Source organism: Polypterus senegalus, chromosome 11, assembly GCF_016835505.1.
Source record: "Polypterus senegalus isolate Bchr_013 chromosome 11, ASM1683550v1, whole genome shotgun sequence".
NCBI lineage: Eukaryota > Metazoa > Chordata > Cladistia > Polypteriformes > Polypteridae > Polypterus > Polypterus senegalus.
Window position 1 is genome coordinate 104960572 of NC_053164.1, and position 19523 is coordinate 104980094.

Consider the following 19523-nt stretch of genomic DNA (forward strand, 5'->3'; position numbering starts at 1 on the left):
GTGGGGGGGTGGAGTTTCGTGTGACATCATCACGCCTTCACGTAATCACGCAGTACATAGAAAACCAGGAAGACCTCCAAAAAGCGCTGAAGAAAACATGCATTATATAATTGAGAAGGCAGCGAAACAATAAGAAGCGAAGCGAGTGACATATACAACCATATTCATGAGTTCTGCTACTGAAACAAAGCACGATGTAAACCTACACTTTAAATTAAGTTCATAGACAGGCTGCGCTGGCGTTTGTAATTTAGTGCCTGCCCATATAAGGCCGTCCGTCAGCGGCAATCCAATAGCAAACTCCACTAAATATTCACGGGTGAAGGACTGTGCTTATGGAGAGGAAGATGAGATGGTCAGGGTGGTGTTTGACACAAACTCAGCGAAACTGTGAGAGAAAGTTTTAAGTGCCAGGACTAAGGTAACATTAAATACAGCCATGGACATAGCACGAGATGGCACCAGCACAGCTGGGAACCTTCGATGCATGTACACCGAGCGGCTCACGTGAACTGACGAGTGCACAGATAAAAGCAACAGTTCCAAAGAGCACTGAACAAAACCGAATTACACAATTGAAAAGGCAGCAAAAATATGAAGCGCCTGATACATACAAGCATATTCATAAATCCAGCTACTGCGGAAACAAAGCACACGTTGGAAAAAGTCAATGTCCCGCTAAAGGAAGACAGTGTAAAAAACCCGTGCATGCAGTGTGTCAGGTCTCAGATAAAGAAGAAGACGAGCTGTTTATTGATGCAGTAAGAAACGAATCGATGAATGAAACCTGTCATCTTTACAACGATTGACAAACACGGAATGTAACTTGAACACAACACATCCTACAAATACGAACCTGATTGAAAGAAATAATGATAATCAAATCCTTGATGACAGCAACACTCAGTAACACTCACAAAACAAATACTGTATATTGACAGTCATGTTACGTTATTTTTAAAATGTTCCCTTTTCTTTTCTAGCTTTTTAACACACTACGCGATACACTGGTATATATATATATATATATATATATATATATATATATATATATATATATATATATATATATATATATATATATATATCCCGATCTACATACTCGAATAATGGATACTTTATTCGCCATCAATGATTGTTTTGGTAAAGCCATACTCAGTGTATTCATTAGATGAACGGTAAAAAAGTAAGAGCGAGGGGAGGATGACTTATTGAGGCATGCAGGCTGTAGTGCGTCAACTCTATCTGAATTGCGCGATCACATTTGAAAAAATATATCTTTTCAAGTTCTATTTAGTCCATATGTGTCAAACTCAAGGGCAGCGGGCCACATCCGCCCGCGTGTAATTATATCCGCCCGTGAGATCATTTTATATACTGTATTATTGTTATTAATGGCCCGGTATATGAAGCGCTGGTAACACAATAAACTACAGATCCCATAATGCAGCACTTCAGCTGCCTTGCCGAACACTTACGCGTTAATCAAGTCTAGCTTATGATGCTGCAAGTTATTGCGAAGCTAGCTCACACGATGCTGAAGAGAAAAGTTGATTCTGAAAATAGAGCCTTTAAAACCGATGGGAGGCTGAGTATATGTTTACTGAACCCGTGTGTCTCATTTGTGGAGCTAATGTGGCTGTAATTACAGAATTTAATCTAAGACGGCACTATGAGACAAAACATCAGGGTAACCTGAAAGACCTGAATGCAATGCAGAAGATACAGAAAGCAGAAGAATTAAATAAGAATCTGACACTTCAGCGGACGTTTTTACCCGTGCACAATCACAAAGTGATTTCAAGTGAAGCTGCTTTTATGGGAGACACAAATGCACCAGTGCAACTTGCCCCACTTTCCCTGTTGCCAAGTAATGTTGAACCAAGTCGGCACTACGGTGTTCCCAAATACGCACTTTGCTGATAAACTGAGCGCACTGAGTTTGCACGGCGCTTTGGTGACTTTGAAGAACAAAAAAAGTCCGTCTACATGCGGCTCGAACCTTGTGCATGTTTGGTAGCACATATCTGTGTGAGAAGCTCTTCTCAGTGATAAAGACTAACAAAACAGCACACAGGAGTCGCCTCACTGATGAGCACCTGCAATCCATCCTGAGAATCTCCACAACACAGAACCTCACACCAAACATAAACGAACCTGTTGGCAAAAAAAGATGCCAGGCGTCCAGCTCTAAAATGACATATGAGCAAAGACAACTGAATGATTTGATTTGTTATTACTGAAAGGAACACATTTTATTTATATTTCCAGGTTTTGTTATGCAGCATGTTCATATTTGAATTTGTATAATTTTGACAGGATATATTTTTATGGAGAGCAAAATCTTTTGGGATATTTAAAATCTAAGTTTATTTTTATATAAAATTACATAAGAGTAAAGAAATTTGAATGTTTGTTCTTTTAACGTTTACTTTATTTCTAACTTGTATAATTTAGACAGGATATATTTTTATGGAGAGCAAAATATTATAAGTTGTTTAAGGTTTGAGTTGATTTATTCAGGAATAATATTCCTGTCTGTTTTTACCATTCCTACCAAAGATATTTCTGTCGACTAAATAAAAATTCCTTCTATTTAAAATTTAAATAGAACTTGAACAAATACGATAGTTCATAATATCCATGCAGACTTGCACATAAGAGTGGGAGTTATCCGTTTTAACAAGCAGCGTATTGCACTGATACGAAATAGCTGTGTGTATATATGTAGATATGTATATATATGTTTATATGTGTGTGTGTATGTATGTATGTGTGTATGTATATGTATGTGTATATGTATAGATATGTATATATATATGTGTATGTGTGTGTGTGTAAATATATATATATATATATGACAGCAACACTCATCACTCACAACAGTGACAAAACAATTACATTGACAATCATGTTACGTTATTTTCAAAATGTTTCCTTTTCTTTTTCATTGCTTCTTTAACACACTACTTCTCCGCTGCGAAGCACGGGTATTTTGCTAGTATATATACATATATATATATATATATATATACACCCAGATCTACATACTGTACTGTCAAATAAATGAACCACACGCCGTGACGCAACACGAGAGGCTTCGCCTCTAGCGCTGATGTCCGAGGTTTGATTCCCGAGAGGGGGTGCAGTGAGTGTGTACGCCTGATGAGTCCAAAATTAGGGCGAAACATGTGCCGCGTACTGTTTGCATTATTTGACAGTAAAACTATTTCAATATATTCAATATATATATATATATCAACGCTTCCCGATTCATTTTACCCTTGTACCCCCTTGGTTTGAGAAGAAGTATGAAAAAATATGAGGTTAACGCAGAAAAACAGATCACCAATTGAAGCTTTATGAATAATGGATACTTTATTCGCCATCAATAATTGTTTTGGTAAACCCATACTCAGTGTAATCCTCCTTCCATTTTCTAATTTTTTCGCGACTAGCCATGATTAAATGAACGGTAAAACAGTAAGAGCGAAGCGAGGGTCACTTATTGAGGCAGGCAGGCAACAGCTCAATAGCTTGCAGTCTCAATGTAGTGAGCATCAAGTCGATCTAAAATACGCAATCAGATTCGAAAAAATATATCTTTTCAAGTTCTATTTGGATATAAGTAGGTTCTATTTAGTCAACAGAAATATCTTTGGTAGTAATGTAAGTTTAATTTAGTCTTTAAATTTCTATGGTGAAGAAAAATTTATGCAATGATGACTAAATTTAACTTACATTCCTACCAAACATATTTCTGTCGACTAAATAAAAATTAGTTATATTTAAAATTTAAATAGAACTTGAACAGTGTCACACACGTGTGCATGGGAGGCAGCTAAAGGGCTTGAGTGAATGCAGTTCTGAGGCATGCCGGGATGCGGCAGAGTGCACTGACTCTTTTTCTCCCTTTCCTGTAGACCATTCCCGGGAGATTCCACCTGGCTCTCTTGACATCACTTCCGGGACTGAGCCAATGGAAGTAGACCTTACCAGCTCCAGCCCCTCTGATGTCACGTCCGGGCTCGATCCAATGAATGAAGAACACGTGCCCGATCCTTATGACCTCACTTCCTGTCTTCCCCTTTAAAAGCTTGCCCTTTTCCCTTTTCTCTCGTTCTGGACTCAGTTGGATGCACATTAGTGCTGTGTTTTTGATAAAAACGACTTTGCAGCCAGGATACCATATTATACGGGTGGCTCCCCCAAACCTTTATCTGTTTATGTCTGATTCTTGTAACAACAGATACGATAGTTCATAATACCCACGCAGCACTAAGTGCACGTAAGAGCATCAGTCATCCGTTTTAAGAAGCAGCGTATTGCACTGATATGAAATAGCCTGCCCATTTAATTATTTAGGAATGGATAGGTATATTAAGATTTTGTACAAATGTTTTTCATTTTTCTTCCTCGATGGATTCTGGCACCCCCAGCAACAGCTGCTCGCACCCCAAAAGGTATATATATATATATGTGTGTGTATATGTATGTGTGTATATATGTAGATATGTATGTATATGTATATATGTGTGTGTGTGTATGTGTATATATATATTGTGGTGGATGACCGGCTTCATATTCTAGTCCTCACCCCCAGGCCGCCAAGAGGAGTTCTCCCGACAGCATGGACGGACCTCGAATTCCAGCAGGGCCTCATGGACTATGTAGTTTTTATGCACATCCCTGTTGGATATCTTGGGGACCACTGGGAGTCGCTGTCGGGAGGCCCGTGGACTCATATATGTCCTATAACCTGGAAGTGCGTCATAATCCCGCAACAGGAAGAAACAACGTGTTTCCGGGGTGAAGATATGGACTGTTTACCCTGACCCGGAAGGAATAAGGACTTGTGGACTGTTGGGCCGGAACACCTCCGGGTCAGGGTGCATAAAGGACTCTGGGAAAGCCCAGACAGAGAGCTGAGGTGGAAGGAAGGGTAGCTAAGTGTCTGGGAGAGGAGGATTGTTTGTTGATTAATCACTGTATGAATAGTTTAGGGGGGAAGGTGCTTGGTGCATTGTTTTATAAGAAAATAAAAGAGTCTTGGACTTTTACTTGGTGTTTGGAATGGTACCTGAGGGTTCAAGAGGTGGATCAGAACCTCTACTGCTACAATATATATATATATATATATATATATATATGTATAAAATATATCACAGCAACACTTATAATAGTGACAAAACAATTACATTGACAATCATGTTACGTTATTTTCAAAATGTTTCCTTTTCTTTTTCATTTCTTCCTTAACACACTACTTCTCCGCTGCGAAGCACAGGTATTTTGTTAGTATATATATATAGTGGCAGGTGGCACGGACACAGACAGGCAGACAACAAGTCACCCAACACACGCTTTATTCACAACTATTATGTACAGTGCAGCACACAACCCCAAAACTCCCTCAAAGTCCAGGCCTATCCAAAATTCCTCTCTCTCTTCAGGCCGACTCCTTTCCTCTCATCCCGAGCTCCGTCCTTCTCCGCTCCCGACCCAAACCACTGAACGGAGGGAGGCGGCCCCTTTTATAATCACCCAGATGTGCTCCAGGTGCTTCCAGATAATCTTCTACCGGCACTCCCCAGTGTGGTGGAAGTACCGGCTGCGCACCCGGAAGCACTCCGGGTGTCCCTGGTCATCTTCCCCCCAGCACTTCCAGGTGTAGCGGAAGTGCTGAGGACCAGGTCTCTCCAGGCATCGGGGCACCCCCTGGCAGTGACCACGGGCCCCTAAAGGGTTGAGCTTCCAAGCTCAGTTCCCGTGGTCCCCAAAGCCACCAGGGTGGTCGCCCCCTTACGGTCTGGAGGAGGTGTAATCTCTCCTCCGGTCCTTCTGGGCATCCCGGCTGGGTGCCACCCCAGCGGCTTGCCACAATATATATATGTCTATGCAGTATATACAGGAGGTCCTCGGGTTACGTCTTGAGATAGCATGTTTCGAGTTTACAATGCAGACTCCCATAAAAACTTAAAAGAATTGAGACACGAGTGTTTCGGCTTACGCCATTAGCATTTTACTTACAGACTACGTGGACAAACTAGTTTGGTTGCGCGAGGAGGAAGTGTTCTGTTTGTTTGGCAACTTTTTGCCCCTTATCATGGCTCCTAAACGAAAGTCAGAGTCTTCAGATGGTAGTGCTTCAAAGAAGAGGAAAGCCTTCACGATGGAAGTGAAATTAGACATTGTAAAGAGATCAGAAGGAATAAAGATAAGGAATTTTTTCACACTCATTTTTTGTCATTTTTTCTGTTACTACAGTACAGTGTACAGAACAATATATTTAGGTCCTTTTCCTTTTTCTTTGGCTTAGTTGTGTTTTCATGTTCTAGATTATGATTTTGCAAATGGTAAGTGCCTTAGGCTAGGGTAAGTTTCAACTTACACCAAAATTCGGGTTACATCACTGTTGTAGGAACAGAACTGTGTCGTAACCCGAGGACCCCCTGTATATATATATATATATATATATATATATATATATACATACACTGTATATACAGCTTTTCCTGTTGACATATGGAAAAATTGTGTATCTGTGGTCACATTGGTAAAGTTTTGACCTTGATCAGCCAGTATCTCCAAACAACAGATGCATGCAGTGATCCACTTTTTATGGACTCAAGGTGTACCAGATACCAAAATTCTTGTTGTTTCATCAGAATCATGATAGGGGCTTGGTTAATTTTGTATTGGATATGAATGGGTGTCCCGCACCTTCTTTGGACTGAACATTTGTCTGACCATTTTTGGACTTTTCAATCCATTTGTTAACATTCCGCCATGGTTAAACACTGTCGTACACCTTCAGCCTATCACTTTTTGCTGCTCTTCTTTGTTGTAAGTAGAGAGTGGCGCAACCATGTTTACTACTAAGATGTCAGAGATGCCACTAAGAAAGGAAAGTGCTGTGGCCTTAAGAAAGAGTCAAACAGAGGTGAACAAACATCACATTCTCCTTTGAAGCTTCTTGAGTAAATGTTTTCCTGCCCTAGAAACTTGTTTGCTCTTTATATTGTAATTTCACTTATTCACTATAAATATATATGACTTGATTGTTGTTTTCACCCATTTGCATATTTGTAATCTCTTCACAGATGAAAAAGAAAAAAATATATACATTTAATTATTCTGTTAATCTGCAATGGACTGGTACCCTGTCTAGGGGATTGTTACTGCCTTGTGGCCTATGCTTACTGGGATAGGCTCCACACCTCCACAACCCTACCCAGAATAAGATTACAAAATTATATAACACCAGTAACGGAGTACTGCATGATAACGTGCAGTGAATACACTTGACTTGAGTATTCCTAGTTTTCATACTCTTTCTCTGTCTCTGTTGTCAGGGACAACGACCCGGCCAGGACGCCGCGGGGGCCGTCTTCCTGGTTGCTCTGGGGGCCACGGGTACAGGGCATGGAAGCTCCACCCTGTAGGGGCCCGTGGTCACCGCCAGGAGGCGCCCCAATGCCTTGGGGACCTGTTACCCCAGCACTTCCGCCACACCAGGAAGTGCTGGGGGGAAGATTTAGGATGGCACCCGGAGAGCTGCCGGGAGGACAGCCGGCACTTCCGCCATGCTGGGGCGTGGCCAGAGGAGGAATGCCAGGAACACCTGGGGCTCATCTGGGGACTGTTTAAAAGGGGCCATCTCCATTCATGGAGTCGGGAGGAGGAAGGACGAAGCACAGAGGAGTGTGGAGGCGGCCCGAAGAAAGGCATTTGTGGCCAGGACTGAGTATTGGGATTGTGTGCACTATTTGGACTGGGTCTGAGTGACCAATTATTGTATATACTATTGTAAATAAACGTGTGGTGGTTTGATGAACAACATGTCCGCCTGTCTGTGTCCGGGTCGGCTCCACACTGTTTAGCATTCGTTTGCTCAGAGGTTGATGTGTTTGCTCCTTCCTGAGCAGCTCTTCTTTTCTCCACCCTAGCGGCCCGCTGCTCCTCTTCTTTCATCGGCATCTTTTCGCATTAAAACTGATTAAGTTAGTTTTTGTGTTGCAATTACTTACTACGTTTTCTTTAAATTTTCACTTAAGCTGGCACTTAAGTCTTCAATCTGCCTCAAGAATGATTTAAGATATGAAGAGGTAGGGGAAGTGACTGCAAAGGTGGTAGGGAATGAGAACGGCGCCCATACACATGCGCCACACGGCCGCCCTGCTGCGTGCTGCTGAGACTTGATTCTACAATAAAATAAAATAAAAATTAAAAGAGTAGCAAAAATCATCACACCAAAAGTGGATAGTAGACATCACGTAGTATATGTCTACCAAATTTCAAGTCAATAGGTGAAATGGTTTGTGAGCTACACGTGATTTAAAATCCTGGACAGACAAACGAACAGTGACAGGAAGCGTATTATATAAGAAGATGGTATGGTATTCTGTTAATGACATTTTACATTTAAACATCCATCCATCCATCCATTTTCTAACCCGCTCAATCCAAATACAGGGTCACGGGGGTCTGCTGGAGCCAATCCCAGCCAACACAGGGCACAAGGCAGGAACCAATCCTGGGCAGGGTGCCAACCCACCACAGACACTTAAACATAAATTTTATTATTCTTCTAATACTTAAACTGAGAAGAATAAAAAGTTTTATATTTGGCGTCATCAGCAGCGTTTCTTTCCATTTGTGTTTTTCTTTCTTTGTAGCTTTCTTTTATTAACTGTTGATTACACATTTATCAGTACAGTTATAGCTAACTGTATTTATAATTGAGCAAGCTGTTTTCAATACTTTTTTTCATAACTATTTGCTGTTTGATTTATTACATTCTCTATTGCTTTTAAATTTTGACTCTAAACATATTTTCTGTATTACAAATCATTTTTGGAATTTACTCAACTTATCCTTAAGATAAACCCTGAGCATTTTCTTTCAGATCCATATTTAGCTTTCTGACATTAACTCGCTATCTGAATATATTTCACACTTCACATTATTTATATAACTAATTAGAGTCCTAGGTAGATAACAGACACTCCATGTTATACAGTAATGGTGGGAAGTCATCAGCTCAACTGTGTATCTAGTACAGTACTGTAATATATAGTATAGGCATGTGCAGTGGGGTCTTAAACAAGCATACACAATTAATTATTTAATACTGTTTGTTGAAATGAGCTTTTTTACTTAACATATCAAATATGCTGTTATAAAACATGCTGTAATTATACTTTGTACTTAAGTGCAAAGTCTGCCATTTTCTAACCAGCTTAGTCCTGACCAGGTCATGGGGGGTGCTGGAGCCTATCCTAGCCTGCACAGGGCAGGAACAAACCCTGGACAGGGCACCAGACCATTGCGGGGCAAACACACACAAACCCTAACCTCACACTAGTGCAAAATTAGTGTTGCCAGTCCACCTAACCTGCCTGTCTTTGGATTGGTGGAAACCCACACAGACAAGGGGAGAACATACAAATTCCACACGGGTAGGACCCGGGACGTGAACCTTGGTCTTCTTACTACAATGTAGCAGCACTACCACTGCACCACCCTAAATGCAAAGTAATTATTGAAAAAATAGCTGACTTATGTAAGTTGTCTAAATAATATTATTACAGTACTGATACAGTATATATGACTAAGTGCTATTTATACTGAATGACTGATTAATTTTGTTCTTCATTTGTTTGATTTCCGCTTTTCAGTTTTTATACTTAGTGATTTTTCCTTTTTAAAGCTGGCTAACTGTACCCCAAAACGTTAGGTGCAGAAAAAGGTGGTATGGATCTACAACTCCGGCTGCCATGCTACAGTACATACTTGAAGACTTTGACAAATGAAGGAAGAGAAAATTCTGCAAGTAGCTCTTCTGGCCAAAATAGTGAGTAACTCTGGACCTGTTAACAAACAACCTGTGGCATGTCAGGGTACACGGCCTAAAGTAGCTCTAAAATATCCTAATCTGTGTCTTCACATAGTGACTGTGTAACTAGAGAGAGACAGCCAAGGTACAATGTTTGAATCGGTTCAGAGTGTCCAGACTCAACTTAGAGGGAGTTACAGGGTTTTGAGGGTGAACGGGATCTTGGATACAAGTCATTTAGTATAATAATTAGGCTGTCAATTACAGCTCAAAAGAAAAAAAACTATATGATGTACTCTGAGGGGAGCATCAAACAGAATAACGAGAATTGAGAAGAAATAATTAAATAATCTCAAATATTACTTACTTAAAAATTAGTCAAATTAAATAAACATCAAACAGCAAAAGCACAAATCATACTGAGCTGACGAGCTGTGCAGGGTTCGGTCCTTACAGGGTCATAGTTCTTGCTTCATTACGCTTCTTGTTTACCATTTTCGACACACACTGGGTGAATTATAAATAAGTTTACAACACTATGTTGCTTTCCCACGAAATGTAAACAACAGAGGTCACGCTCACGATGCTTTGTTCACACGGCTCTGTTCTTTCTCCTTGATAAGCTTATTAAGAGCTCTCTTTATGTCTTCCCAGCTAATCGATTTGGCAGAACAAACAGTGACGCAAATCCTAATGTATTCCTCAATGGAGCAATTAATTTATTGTCAGGTACACCTGGGTTTGTTAATTTCAAAATGCATTGCTTTTACAAGCCATTTTCATAAAAATAGAAACTGAAGTTATGCTCACCGCTTTTTGATATTAGATAATAAATTTTGTACTGCAGAAAAGATGTAAACAATAGTTTAGGTACAGAAAGGAAAAAATAAGTCTTGTTAACAAGTTAGTTCAAATTATAGTGATAACTAGCCTAGGATGAAAACCATATATCCATCCCTCCATTTTCTGAACCTATTTATCAAACTCAAGAATGCATGGAGCAGAACCTTATCTTGACAGCATTGTCCTAGAGGCAGGACCCAGTCCTGGAATGGCCATCAATCTATCACACATCAAAAAGTAGTTGCAGTTAAAATTTTGTGAAGTGGGCCAAACCACAGAAACTTATGGGTCAATTGTCACAAATGAGCAAATTTAATATTTAAGTTGTATACTACTGTGCAGTGGATACTAACTGGTGTGACAATTTCCTTTTGATCATCTGTCTTAAAATGAAATGGAGCAAAGGGCTGATAAGAGTTGAAGATCAAATAATTCCATGCTTATTATGGTGGAATGATTTAGTTTAGAAAAATATGAATTCTGACTACCATCAGCCCACTTTCTCAATTTCAAGATCACAGATAACAAAAATCTCACTGTGCAATATTGTGTGAAAAGTACAAATTAACCCTAAAAAGGACCAATCAGCCAGATACCATGCCAGATATCATGGAAACACACCGAAAACAGACAGAAAAAGGCAAATGTCACTCAGTGACCGGTATGAAAATGTAATCCATGTTCTAAGAAGTGTCTGAGAGGTAGGAGTACAGTCCTTATACAATACAATCAATACACCTAATTGTTATTTTAGAAGACTGCAATGTCATAAGGTTGGTTTAAAAAAAAAAATTGAGGAAATATGAGGTGAGTATGTGAACAAAGTATTGTACTGTATATTGTCTTCTCAGCATGATGAAGCTGAAGTTGGGCGCACATGGAATTCTCAAAGGAAATTGAATTTTACACTGGCAATTCTACTGTCTGGAGGACCTGGAACTGTGCCGAAGTCCAGGCTGCTCAATGTGGTCATTCTGAGGTCAAGAGAACATGCCTCTTCTGGTCTTGTGACCCCTTTCGTGTATAAGAAGGGGGATAAGATGAGAGAAATAATGTCAGTTCAACATGTAAAGAAAAATAGACTAAGTAGAGGCAGGCTATTGAATGTCCTGAAAAAAACATCTAGTTAAAAAGAACTTTAAAACATACTGTGTTCTGGCTGGCAGAATGCACCTAATGTTCCCAGATGCCACCACTCCAAACCATCTGTAAATAAACTAAAATGTCACTCCACTCATCCATTTACTTAATCATGTGGATTACAGGAGCCTAAAATTGTACTGCTCGATCGGCTCAAATCTTGGAAGAATTGTCAGTCTGTCATAAGGTTCATTCACTCAGACCAGGCTACACTGATAATTAACCTAATGTGCGTATGTTTGGAGTGAAATAGAGAAAAAAACAAAACAAACAGAAAAACATAGGGAGAACATAGAGACAGTGAATGAGCTGAGATTCAAAGCCAGTCTTCTTTCCCTGTAAGGCAACAATGTTATCCATCGCCCCAGATTACAAATAAATTCCAATGAAATGCAAACATATTTTACATAGTTTTAATCAAAATGCCATCTCATTTAAGAAATTAGATAAATAAAATAATGGACTTACCTATAAAATGGAGGAAGGCACATGAATACAAAACTTTTGTCCTCCCTAAACAAAATTCAGCAAACTGGCCCACAAACACTGGAGCAAGAGTGCTTACTCCGACAAATGTCAGATTGATGGTCGCAGCTTCATAGTTGCTGTAGCCAAGTTTTACAGTGCAAAAGAGAATCATATTGCACACAATTCCATAGAATGTGAATCTCTCACAAAGTTCCACAAGCAAAATGCACACTATGACTTCCAACTTCTTCCTGCCCCGATGCTTGCTATGATGCTCTTTTGCAGACTTTTTTGAGAACTTCTGTCTTCCAGATGGAAGCTTTTTTAATAAATCCTTTTCTTGCAGATCTATTGCAGCCATGGTGGCTTGTTTTTCACTTGTCTCTGATTGTAATTAAGTATTGAGATGTGACCGTACCTTTGACTGTCTTAGAACTAGCGGCCTGAATTCCACATGGGGTGTTTAGTATGTCAGTGTTTTTTTACACCTATGTGTGGTTGTAAGGGCATCAAAGCTGATAGCAAATGTCTGAACTAGAATGAAGTAGCCCTGCAGTCCACTAATTAATGTTGTTTTTTTATTTCTGGTTAACAAACCAGTTTGTTCCTCACAAAGTAACTACCTATTTTACAGTTTTTCTCAGGCTTTTAACTACAGTAACCAAGCCAAGCCAAATACATGTTGTCATTTCTAAATACATATGAGCAAAACAGCAAAGACCTTAAAATTGCTTGCACATCACTTTTCATTGCTTAAGGACATTTTGCAAAAATGTGGTCTCGGTGATCATTTGGTAACAATAGAATCACATGGGAGTTTCTGATTAAACTATTGACTACAAAATGGCAGCAGCTGCTTGAGGACCAGTCACAACACACTTCCTGAAATTGGGCCAGACCTACAATTGGTTAACCACTTCCTGGAAATCTAAATCTAAACCACTCAAAAGATGCTAACACAATATAAAAGGTTGTGGTGGACATGTTTAATTTTAATTCAAAACTAACAAATCGTGTTTGCAGAAATTTCACAAGAATAAAACGTTAATGAAATGATGATGAGGTAGAGAAGGACATCACATGTTACAGTAAGAAAGGAGGTTATTGTAATAAGTAGTGACTTGTGAGAGGACTCAATATTAGAATAGTCACATGATTAGTATGGAATGTTATTATAGTCAGAACAGCATGAATATTTACAATACAAAGTGTAATATGAACAGGTTTAAAGAACATATTGGATAAGAAGGGAAATGCAGGGCACATGTAAGTCAGTACGTGTGAAGTGTGGCACTGTGTCAGGTAATAATATAACAATGTCTATAATAATTATCAGAAAACGCAATTGGTTGCATAAACGTTATTGTCAGTGAAAATATTCCCCTTTGTGTAACTCTTTAAGTACCTATACCTTTAACCAGGGTTTCGATGTAACTCGGGAAAATGTAGTGTACAACTGGCCATGGGTAAAAACAAGGCCTGGCAAATAAACTCCGACGTTATTAAATGTTTGCCATTGTGACCTGTTGATAGTCATACAATATGCTAAATGAACTGGGAAATGACTACTCCATAATATAAACGGAATATCTTCTTTTGAGTTGTAAGTGTTATGGAATCTCTGTCGTTTTTCCGTTGTAATTTTCTTTGTTGTCTGGCAGTTTGCCATTGCTCTTCAGAAAGGTTGTGTGTGTAATTAGTTTTTCGTTCACTTTCTGCAAGACTTGCTGCCGCTGATCTTCGGATAATGTTGCTCTGTGGTTTGTCATACGTTGTCTTTGTTGTTCCAAGACATCTTCCCTGTTCTGGTTGGTCTGGTGTGATGTAGATGTTTCTACTTCTGTCCAATGGTGTGAGTATGTAGGCCCACGAGACCGTTTCTGTTGGTCACAGTTAGGCCTTTTCATGTTATCGGGAGGCTTACGTTGAAGTGAAGGAAAAAGGAAGTGTAAAATGGTAGTGTCATAATGCAGTTTCAGTCAGTAACAAAGTATGTACAGAATAAACAGTCAAATACCACAGTCGGTAACTGGTTACATTGAAGAATTGAAGACTTGAAGATAAGCCTAAGACCAAAACTCTGCTACAGATCAGGCCACAGATTCCTCGCTATTGTTGTGGAGGGATATAGTAGTTGCGGCAACTATTATTTATATCGAGCACAGATTGACACAAGCAAAATAATATGAGGATGGAATAAGACAGACAGGAGCAAGACTAGAGTGGATGTGCCAGATGAAGACAAAAACGAAAAGGCGAATGAAAACAAAGACTACAAAGAACAGAATCAGCGATGAAATCAGTGCCACTATTGCCTACCATAACATGGTCTCTATATGCATAAGGCTGGTCTAAGAGTGTAGCCAAACATTTCATGTTCATGTATGGCATTGATTTTTGCAAACATTTCAATCATAAAAATCGGCAGGTGCAAAAACATTCACTTGCTGTATTTGTATACACAGGTTCAGTACACACAGCTTTCAGGTTTATATTTACTATAGTAAAAATTAATATTGTCTTTTGTGTCCTACATTGTATTTTTGCCTTCATAGAACTGAAAGATGACAAGAGACAAGATGTTCACTGCAGAGCATGAAGCAGAGGTTGTTCAGATGGTGCAGAGGATCAATACAGTTCATTTACTGGAAATATAGGCTGCTGTAATTGAAGACCACTCAACATTCCACAACATTCCTTCAGTCAGTATAGCTATAACTATTGATAGGGTCTTGAATCATCACCACTTAAATATGAAGCAAACCTAAAGAGTGCCATTTGAAATGAACAGTGACCGGATAAAGATAGATAGATAGATAGATAGATAGATAGATAGATAGATAGATAGATAGATAGATAGATAGATAGATAGATAGATAGATAGATAGATACTTTATTAATTCCAAGGGGAAATTCACATAAATAAATAAAGGAGCTGAGATATTAGTATGTATGAGTAATGAGCTAGAGTTGTACATTTACTATATGTTTACTGTAAATCTATGCAGGACCTCTTTCATTTCATATGCTTTCATATGTTTCCCTTTGGGATAGTTGTTTTGATTTTCAGGGGATCATGGAGCTGGAGTCCAGTGCTGAACCACCTACATTCTTTTATGTCTTCAGTCTGCCCAAGACCAGGAAACATTGGAGGAATGTCATTGAGTACAGAGCGATAGTACAGATACCAGAGCAGAAAGGAGCAAACAAAATTATATGTGCAGCTATATCAGAAAATAGTCCTGTAGCATACATTCCAGCAGATTGGGCCTTATAATTTTGCAAGACTTACCACATTACTTGATGAGGTTCACAAAGTACTGCTGGTGTCTGAAGGGAGAGAGGATGCTAGGGTGACTGTCCAACATTATGCAATTATATGGGGCAATATAACATTCCATAACACAGCTGCAGTGAGGGACTGGTTTAGAGCTCATCCAAATATGTCAGTAGAATTTCAACCTCCTTAAGCCCCATTCCTTAATCCTGTTGAGGAATTCTTTTCTGCCTGGAGATGGAAAGTGTATGATCACCATACTTATGAGGGAATTCCAATTTTTAGATGCCATGACAGAGGCATGCAGGACAATCACAGCATCAGACCGCCAGAAAAAGATCAGACATACTCAGAGATTTTTCCCACATTTCATTGCCAGTGTGAAATGACCAGACTCGACACACTTAAAAAGGTTTGGTGCAGCCACCCATATAATATCCCTGGCTGCAATGGGTTTGAAAAAACAACACTGATGAACATTCATTGGAGTCCAAAGAAGAACTGACAAATGGTTGTTAAGATGGCAGCTTTAAATGCAAAGACCAGAAGTAATGTTTGGGAACCAGAAGTGGCCTTCTTCTGACATTGTAAATGGAAGTTACATTTTTCTGGGCACTGCTAGGCAACAGGACCAGAAGTGACATCTTCAGGGATTAGTCAGACAGGTTTTCTCATGTCTAGTCTGTAGAGATAACAGAAGAATGTTTAGCACACCCCGCTGCCCCCTGGCCTGGCATTGAACTTACTCTCCTTTGGTCCATACAGCTTCCTCCTATTCGCACATGTGTGACACCAGGAAAGATATGGTTTGCAATGTTGAACACATGGTTTTTTGTCTCACATTGCAGTATTTTTGCTTTCTCAATATTTGTTTGCATACTCACCTGTATTACAGAATTTCACTGTAGTGTATGAAGCCCAAAAATCTACTGTACCTACAGTGAAGGTGTGTTCTCATTTTTGTGTCATTTTGATAGTCTCTCTGTGTGTCAAGAGAATTTTACTGTAGTGAGACTGTTCCCTAATTGGTTGAATGTGTTTACTGTTGAACTTGTGTTTTACTTTTTAAGTGAATTATACCATTTTGTAGCATGTATATATTGTTTTGATTTACATAGAGAGTTTTGTGGAGAAGATGGGGAGTTTTGCCAGATTTCTTTGTGTTACATGGGCAACATTGGCTTGTTAGAATATATGGTTATTGTTTTGACCAATGTAGATACGTGCCTGAGAAACTTGTTAATCTATTTTTTTTTTATTACATCATCATTTAATGTCTATTTAATTAATTATTACCAAGGGGTCACCCATGTAACACATGGCTGCAGCAGAAAGAGGGTAATTTCCGAAGGGTGGGACTGGACCGCGTGTATGACAACCAGGATCCCAAGCTGTTTCATTGTGTAATGGGTGCGGCAACGCACTGTAGTAGTGTAAGATCTCCAACTTGACTTGACTTGATTATTTATTATGAAAATCATTTTCATTTCAAAGGATATTCACTTTGAAGAGGTGCCTCCATAATAGAAAGACTATAGGAGCAAAGACACCAGAACAATGACACAGCTGAGGCAAAAGTCCAGGTAGAGATCTTTGGAGGAGAGGAAAAGAAAGTGACAGTGTGAAAGAGTGCGAGAGAAAGGTAGAGAGTGAAAGTGTGTGAGAGAGAGACAGAGAGAGAGTGACGGTGAGAATGAAAGTGAGACTCATACTCTCGATACTATTGTTTGAAGGCTGATACCACTGAAGGATAGAAACACTGGATCGCAATGAACTCTATAAGAATGAGAAAGTGCACCATTGCTGTGATAGAGCCTCATAGAGCATTTCATTTTACCTTTTGTATTTGTGCTTTTTTTGTTTTTGCATAATGACATCACTACAACATTTATATTTGCCATTAAAAACAGTGTTGGACACATGTTTTGGAAGCATCTGTAGTGCTCTAATTATATCAGAATGAGAATGGTGAAATGAAAAACATCTGACTCTCTCCTTTTTTGCCTGTAGATTGGAAACAGAACCTCCTCAAGGATAATGATGTCACTTCTGTTTCAGTTCTGTAAGTCCAACCCCTTCTGCCTTTCACCTTTTTTAAGAATTAAGAGACCAGAAGTGGGTGTTGAACCTGAGTCTGAAGAAAACACTTCTTCAAGTTCAGGTGACATACTTCTTTAGTTACTTGATTCTTGACCAGATTGGTTTTATAGTTTCATTATCCATTATTTTTCTGGATGTCTTTTTTCATTTGGACATTAGTTGGGGTACTGTAGAGGTCCCCAGCACTATATACTGTTTCTTTTGTTTCATTACAATGGGCAATCTTCTGAATAATGGAGGGAGACTGGGAGAAAAAAATGACAAGAATACCAGAAAAAGGGTTAATACCAAGAATCCATTCTGTTTCCCGTCAAGCCAAATTGCTACACTAAAAACCAAAGCTGAAGCCAGGAAAAGACAATCCTTATTGTCTGTAACAGTAATAACAAACAAAAACAACAATAGGCATAGATGTCTTTAGATTTATTCACAAATGCAGAAGCCAGGAAGTGCATGGTGTTGACCTTTTATCTCATCATGGTGATGACATTAGCATTGGACACCTCAGAGGTCTCCATTAATAACTAATACTCAACATGGTTGGACCTGGGTAAACAAAGATGACATTGGAAACAGTCATGAAAAATATATAACCATTAGAAAATGATATCTAATCGAAAAACTGATGCCAACATTGTTTTCTGTGATTCCACTAACCTATATACAGATATTGTATGTAAATAACAAAGCTCAATGAGATAAGTAAATCATTTTAAACAAGCACAAATCATAACAGACACCATTTTGTTTTCCACTTTTGGTTACTTCTTTATCATGGTCACAGCCATATCATGTATGTCTGTTGCTGGTCTTTTGTGATATATTTAGTCATTATTCCCTAGCTTTTTAAGATGGCAGTGAATGGAATCTTATTATGCATCTTAACACCACTGGGGATAGTTGAAAGAATTCTAGTTTGTGTTAAGACCTTTTGTTTGTTCATTTCACTTTGCCTTTTGTTATGTGTTTTGGGATTTATCAATGTGTTTTGGTATATTTCTTTCACTTCATGACCCAAGCTTGTTAATAGACTAAATATTTACTAGCTCCTTTTGCCATCTTTACTTACATTCTGTTTAGCCTGTGGAACAGAGAATTAATTGTAAAACACTCTCCCTTGTCAAGTGTCCACAGCAATTGCTCTGTAGAAAGAGTTAAATGAATTCAGAAAAGCAGGTAAAATTCCCGTAACATGCTAAATGGCTGACAAGCTGGGAACTCCTTGAACCTGAATGTAAAGACAGAGAAAGTCAGTGACAACTATCAAGAAGCCACAAAACTTCTTAGCCAGCAGCCCTCTCACACCTTCACTAGCTGGAGTAGCAGGGACAGTTTGCTAATTTAAGAATGAATTTAGGGAAACTGACATGAAGACAGTATTCTGCCCCGCTAGTGGGTAATAGAGAAATATTTCTTTGAGGGAGTGGGAAACTGCTGCAAGATCTGGCCATTAAAGGAGAGGAACACAAGACGTAGTGCTAACCTGGGGTTTATGTACTAAAGTAAGATTGTAGTTGGAAGTAAGTAACCTAAATTGTAGGGAGTGTAGAGATGGGAAAAGTGCTAGAATTAAGGTTCACTGACATAAGAAAGAAACCATTTTCATTGTAGATTGCGAAACAAGACAAGAGGAGTGCTTGGCTAGACTTCTGAGATGTGCTGGGTAAACAGGGGTTTAGCTCCAATTCAAGTATCCCCAAACTTGCAGTGCAAGTTATCCATGGTTTTGAACTGACAGCAGATACTTCAGTAGATGCCTTGCACTATTTTCTCTTCTTTTCTCTAACTCTGTCTCACTCTCTCTGTCCTCACTTCCTTCCAAGTCATCTGACTACTTGCATACTGTAGATTTAAGAG

The 19523-nt window shown here is 39.1% G+C and overlaps 1 protein-coding gene across 1 annotated transcript in view; it reads right to left on the reverse strand.

Annotated features, from left to right (window-relative positions):
* slc15a5 (solute carrier family 15 member 5) overlaps window positions 1-12650 on the reverse strand; it is a 111072-nt gene extending 98422 nt beyond the window's left edge. Inside the window, exon 1 of the mRNA XM_039767980.1 lies at window positions 12290-12650. Within this exon, the coding sequence (XP_039623914.1) occupies window positions 12290-12650 (361 nt within the window). The remainder of the gene's footprint in view (window positions 1-12289) is intronic.
* Window positions 12651-19523: the final 6873 nt, after the last annotated feature.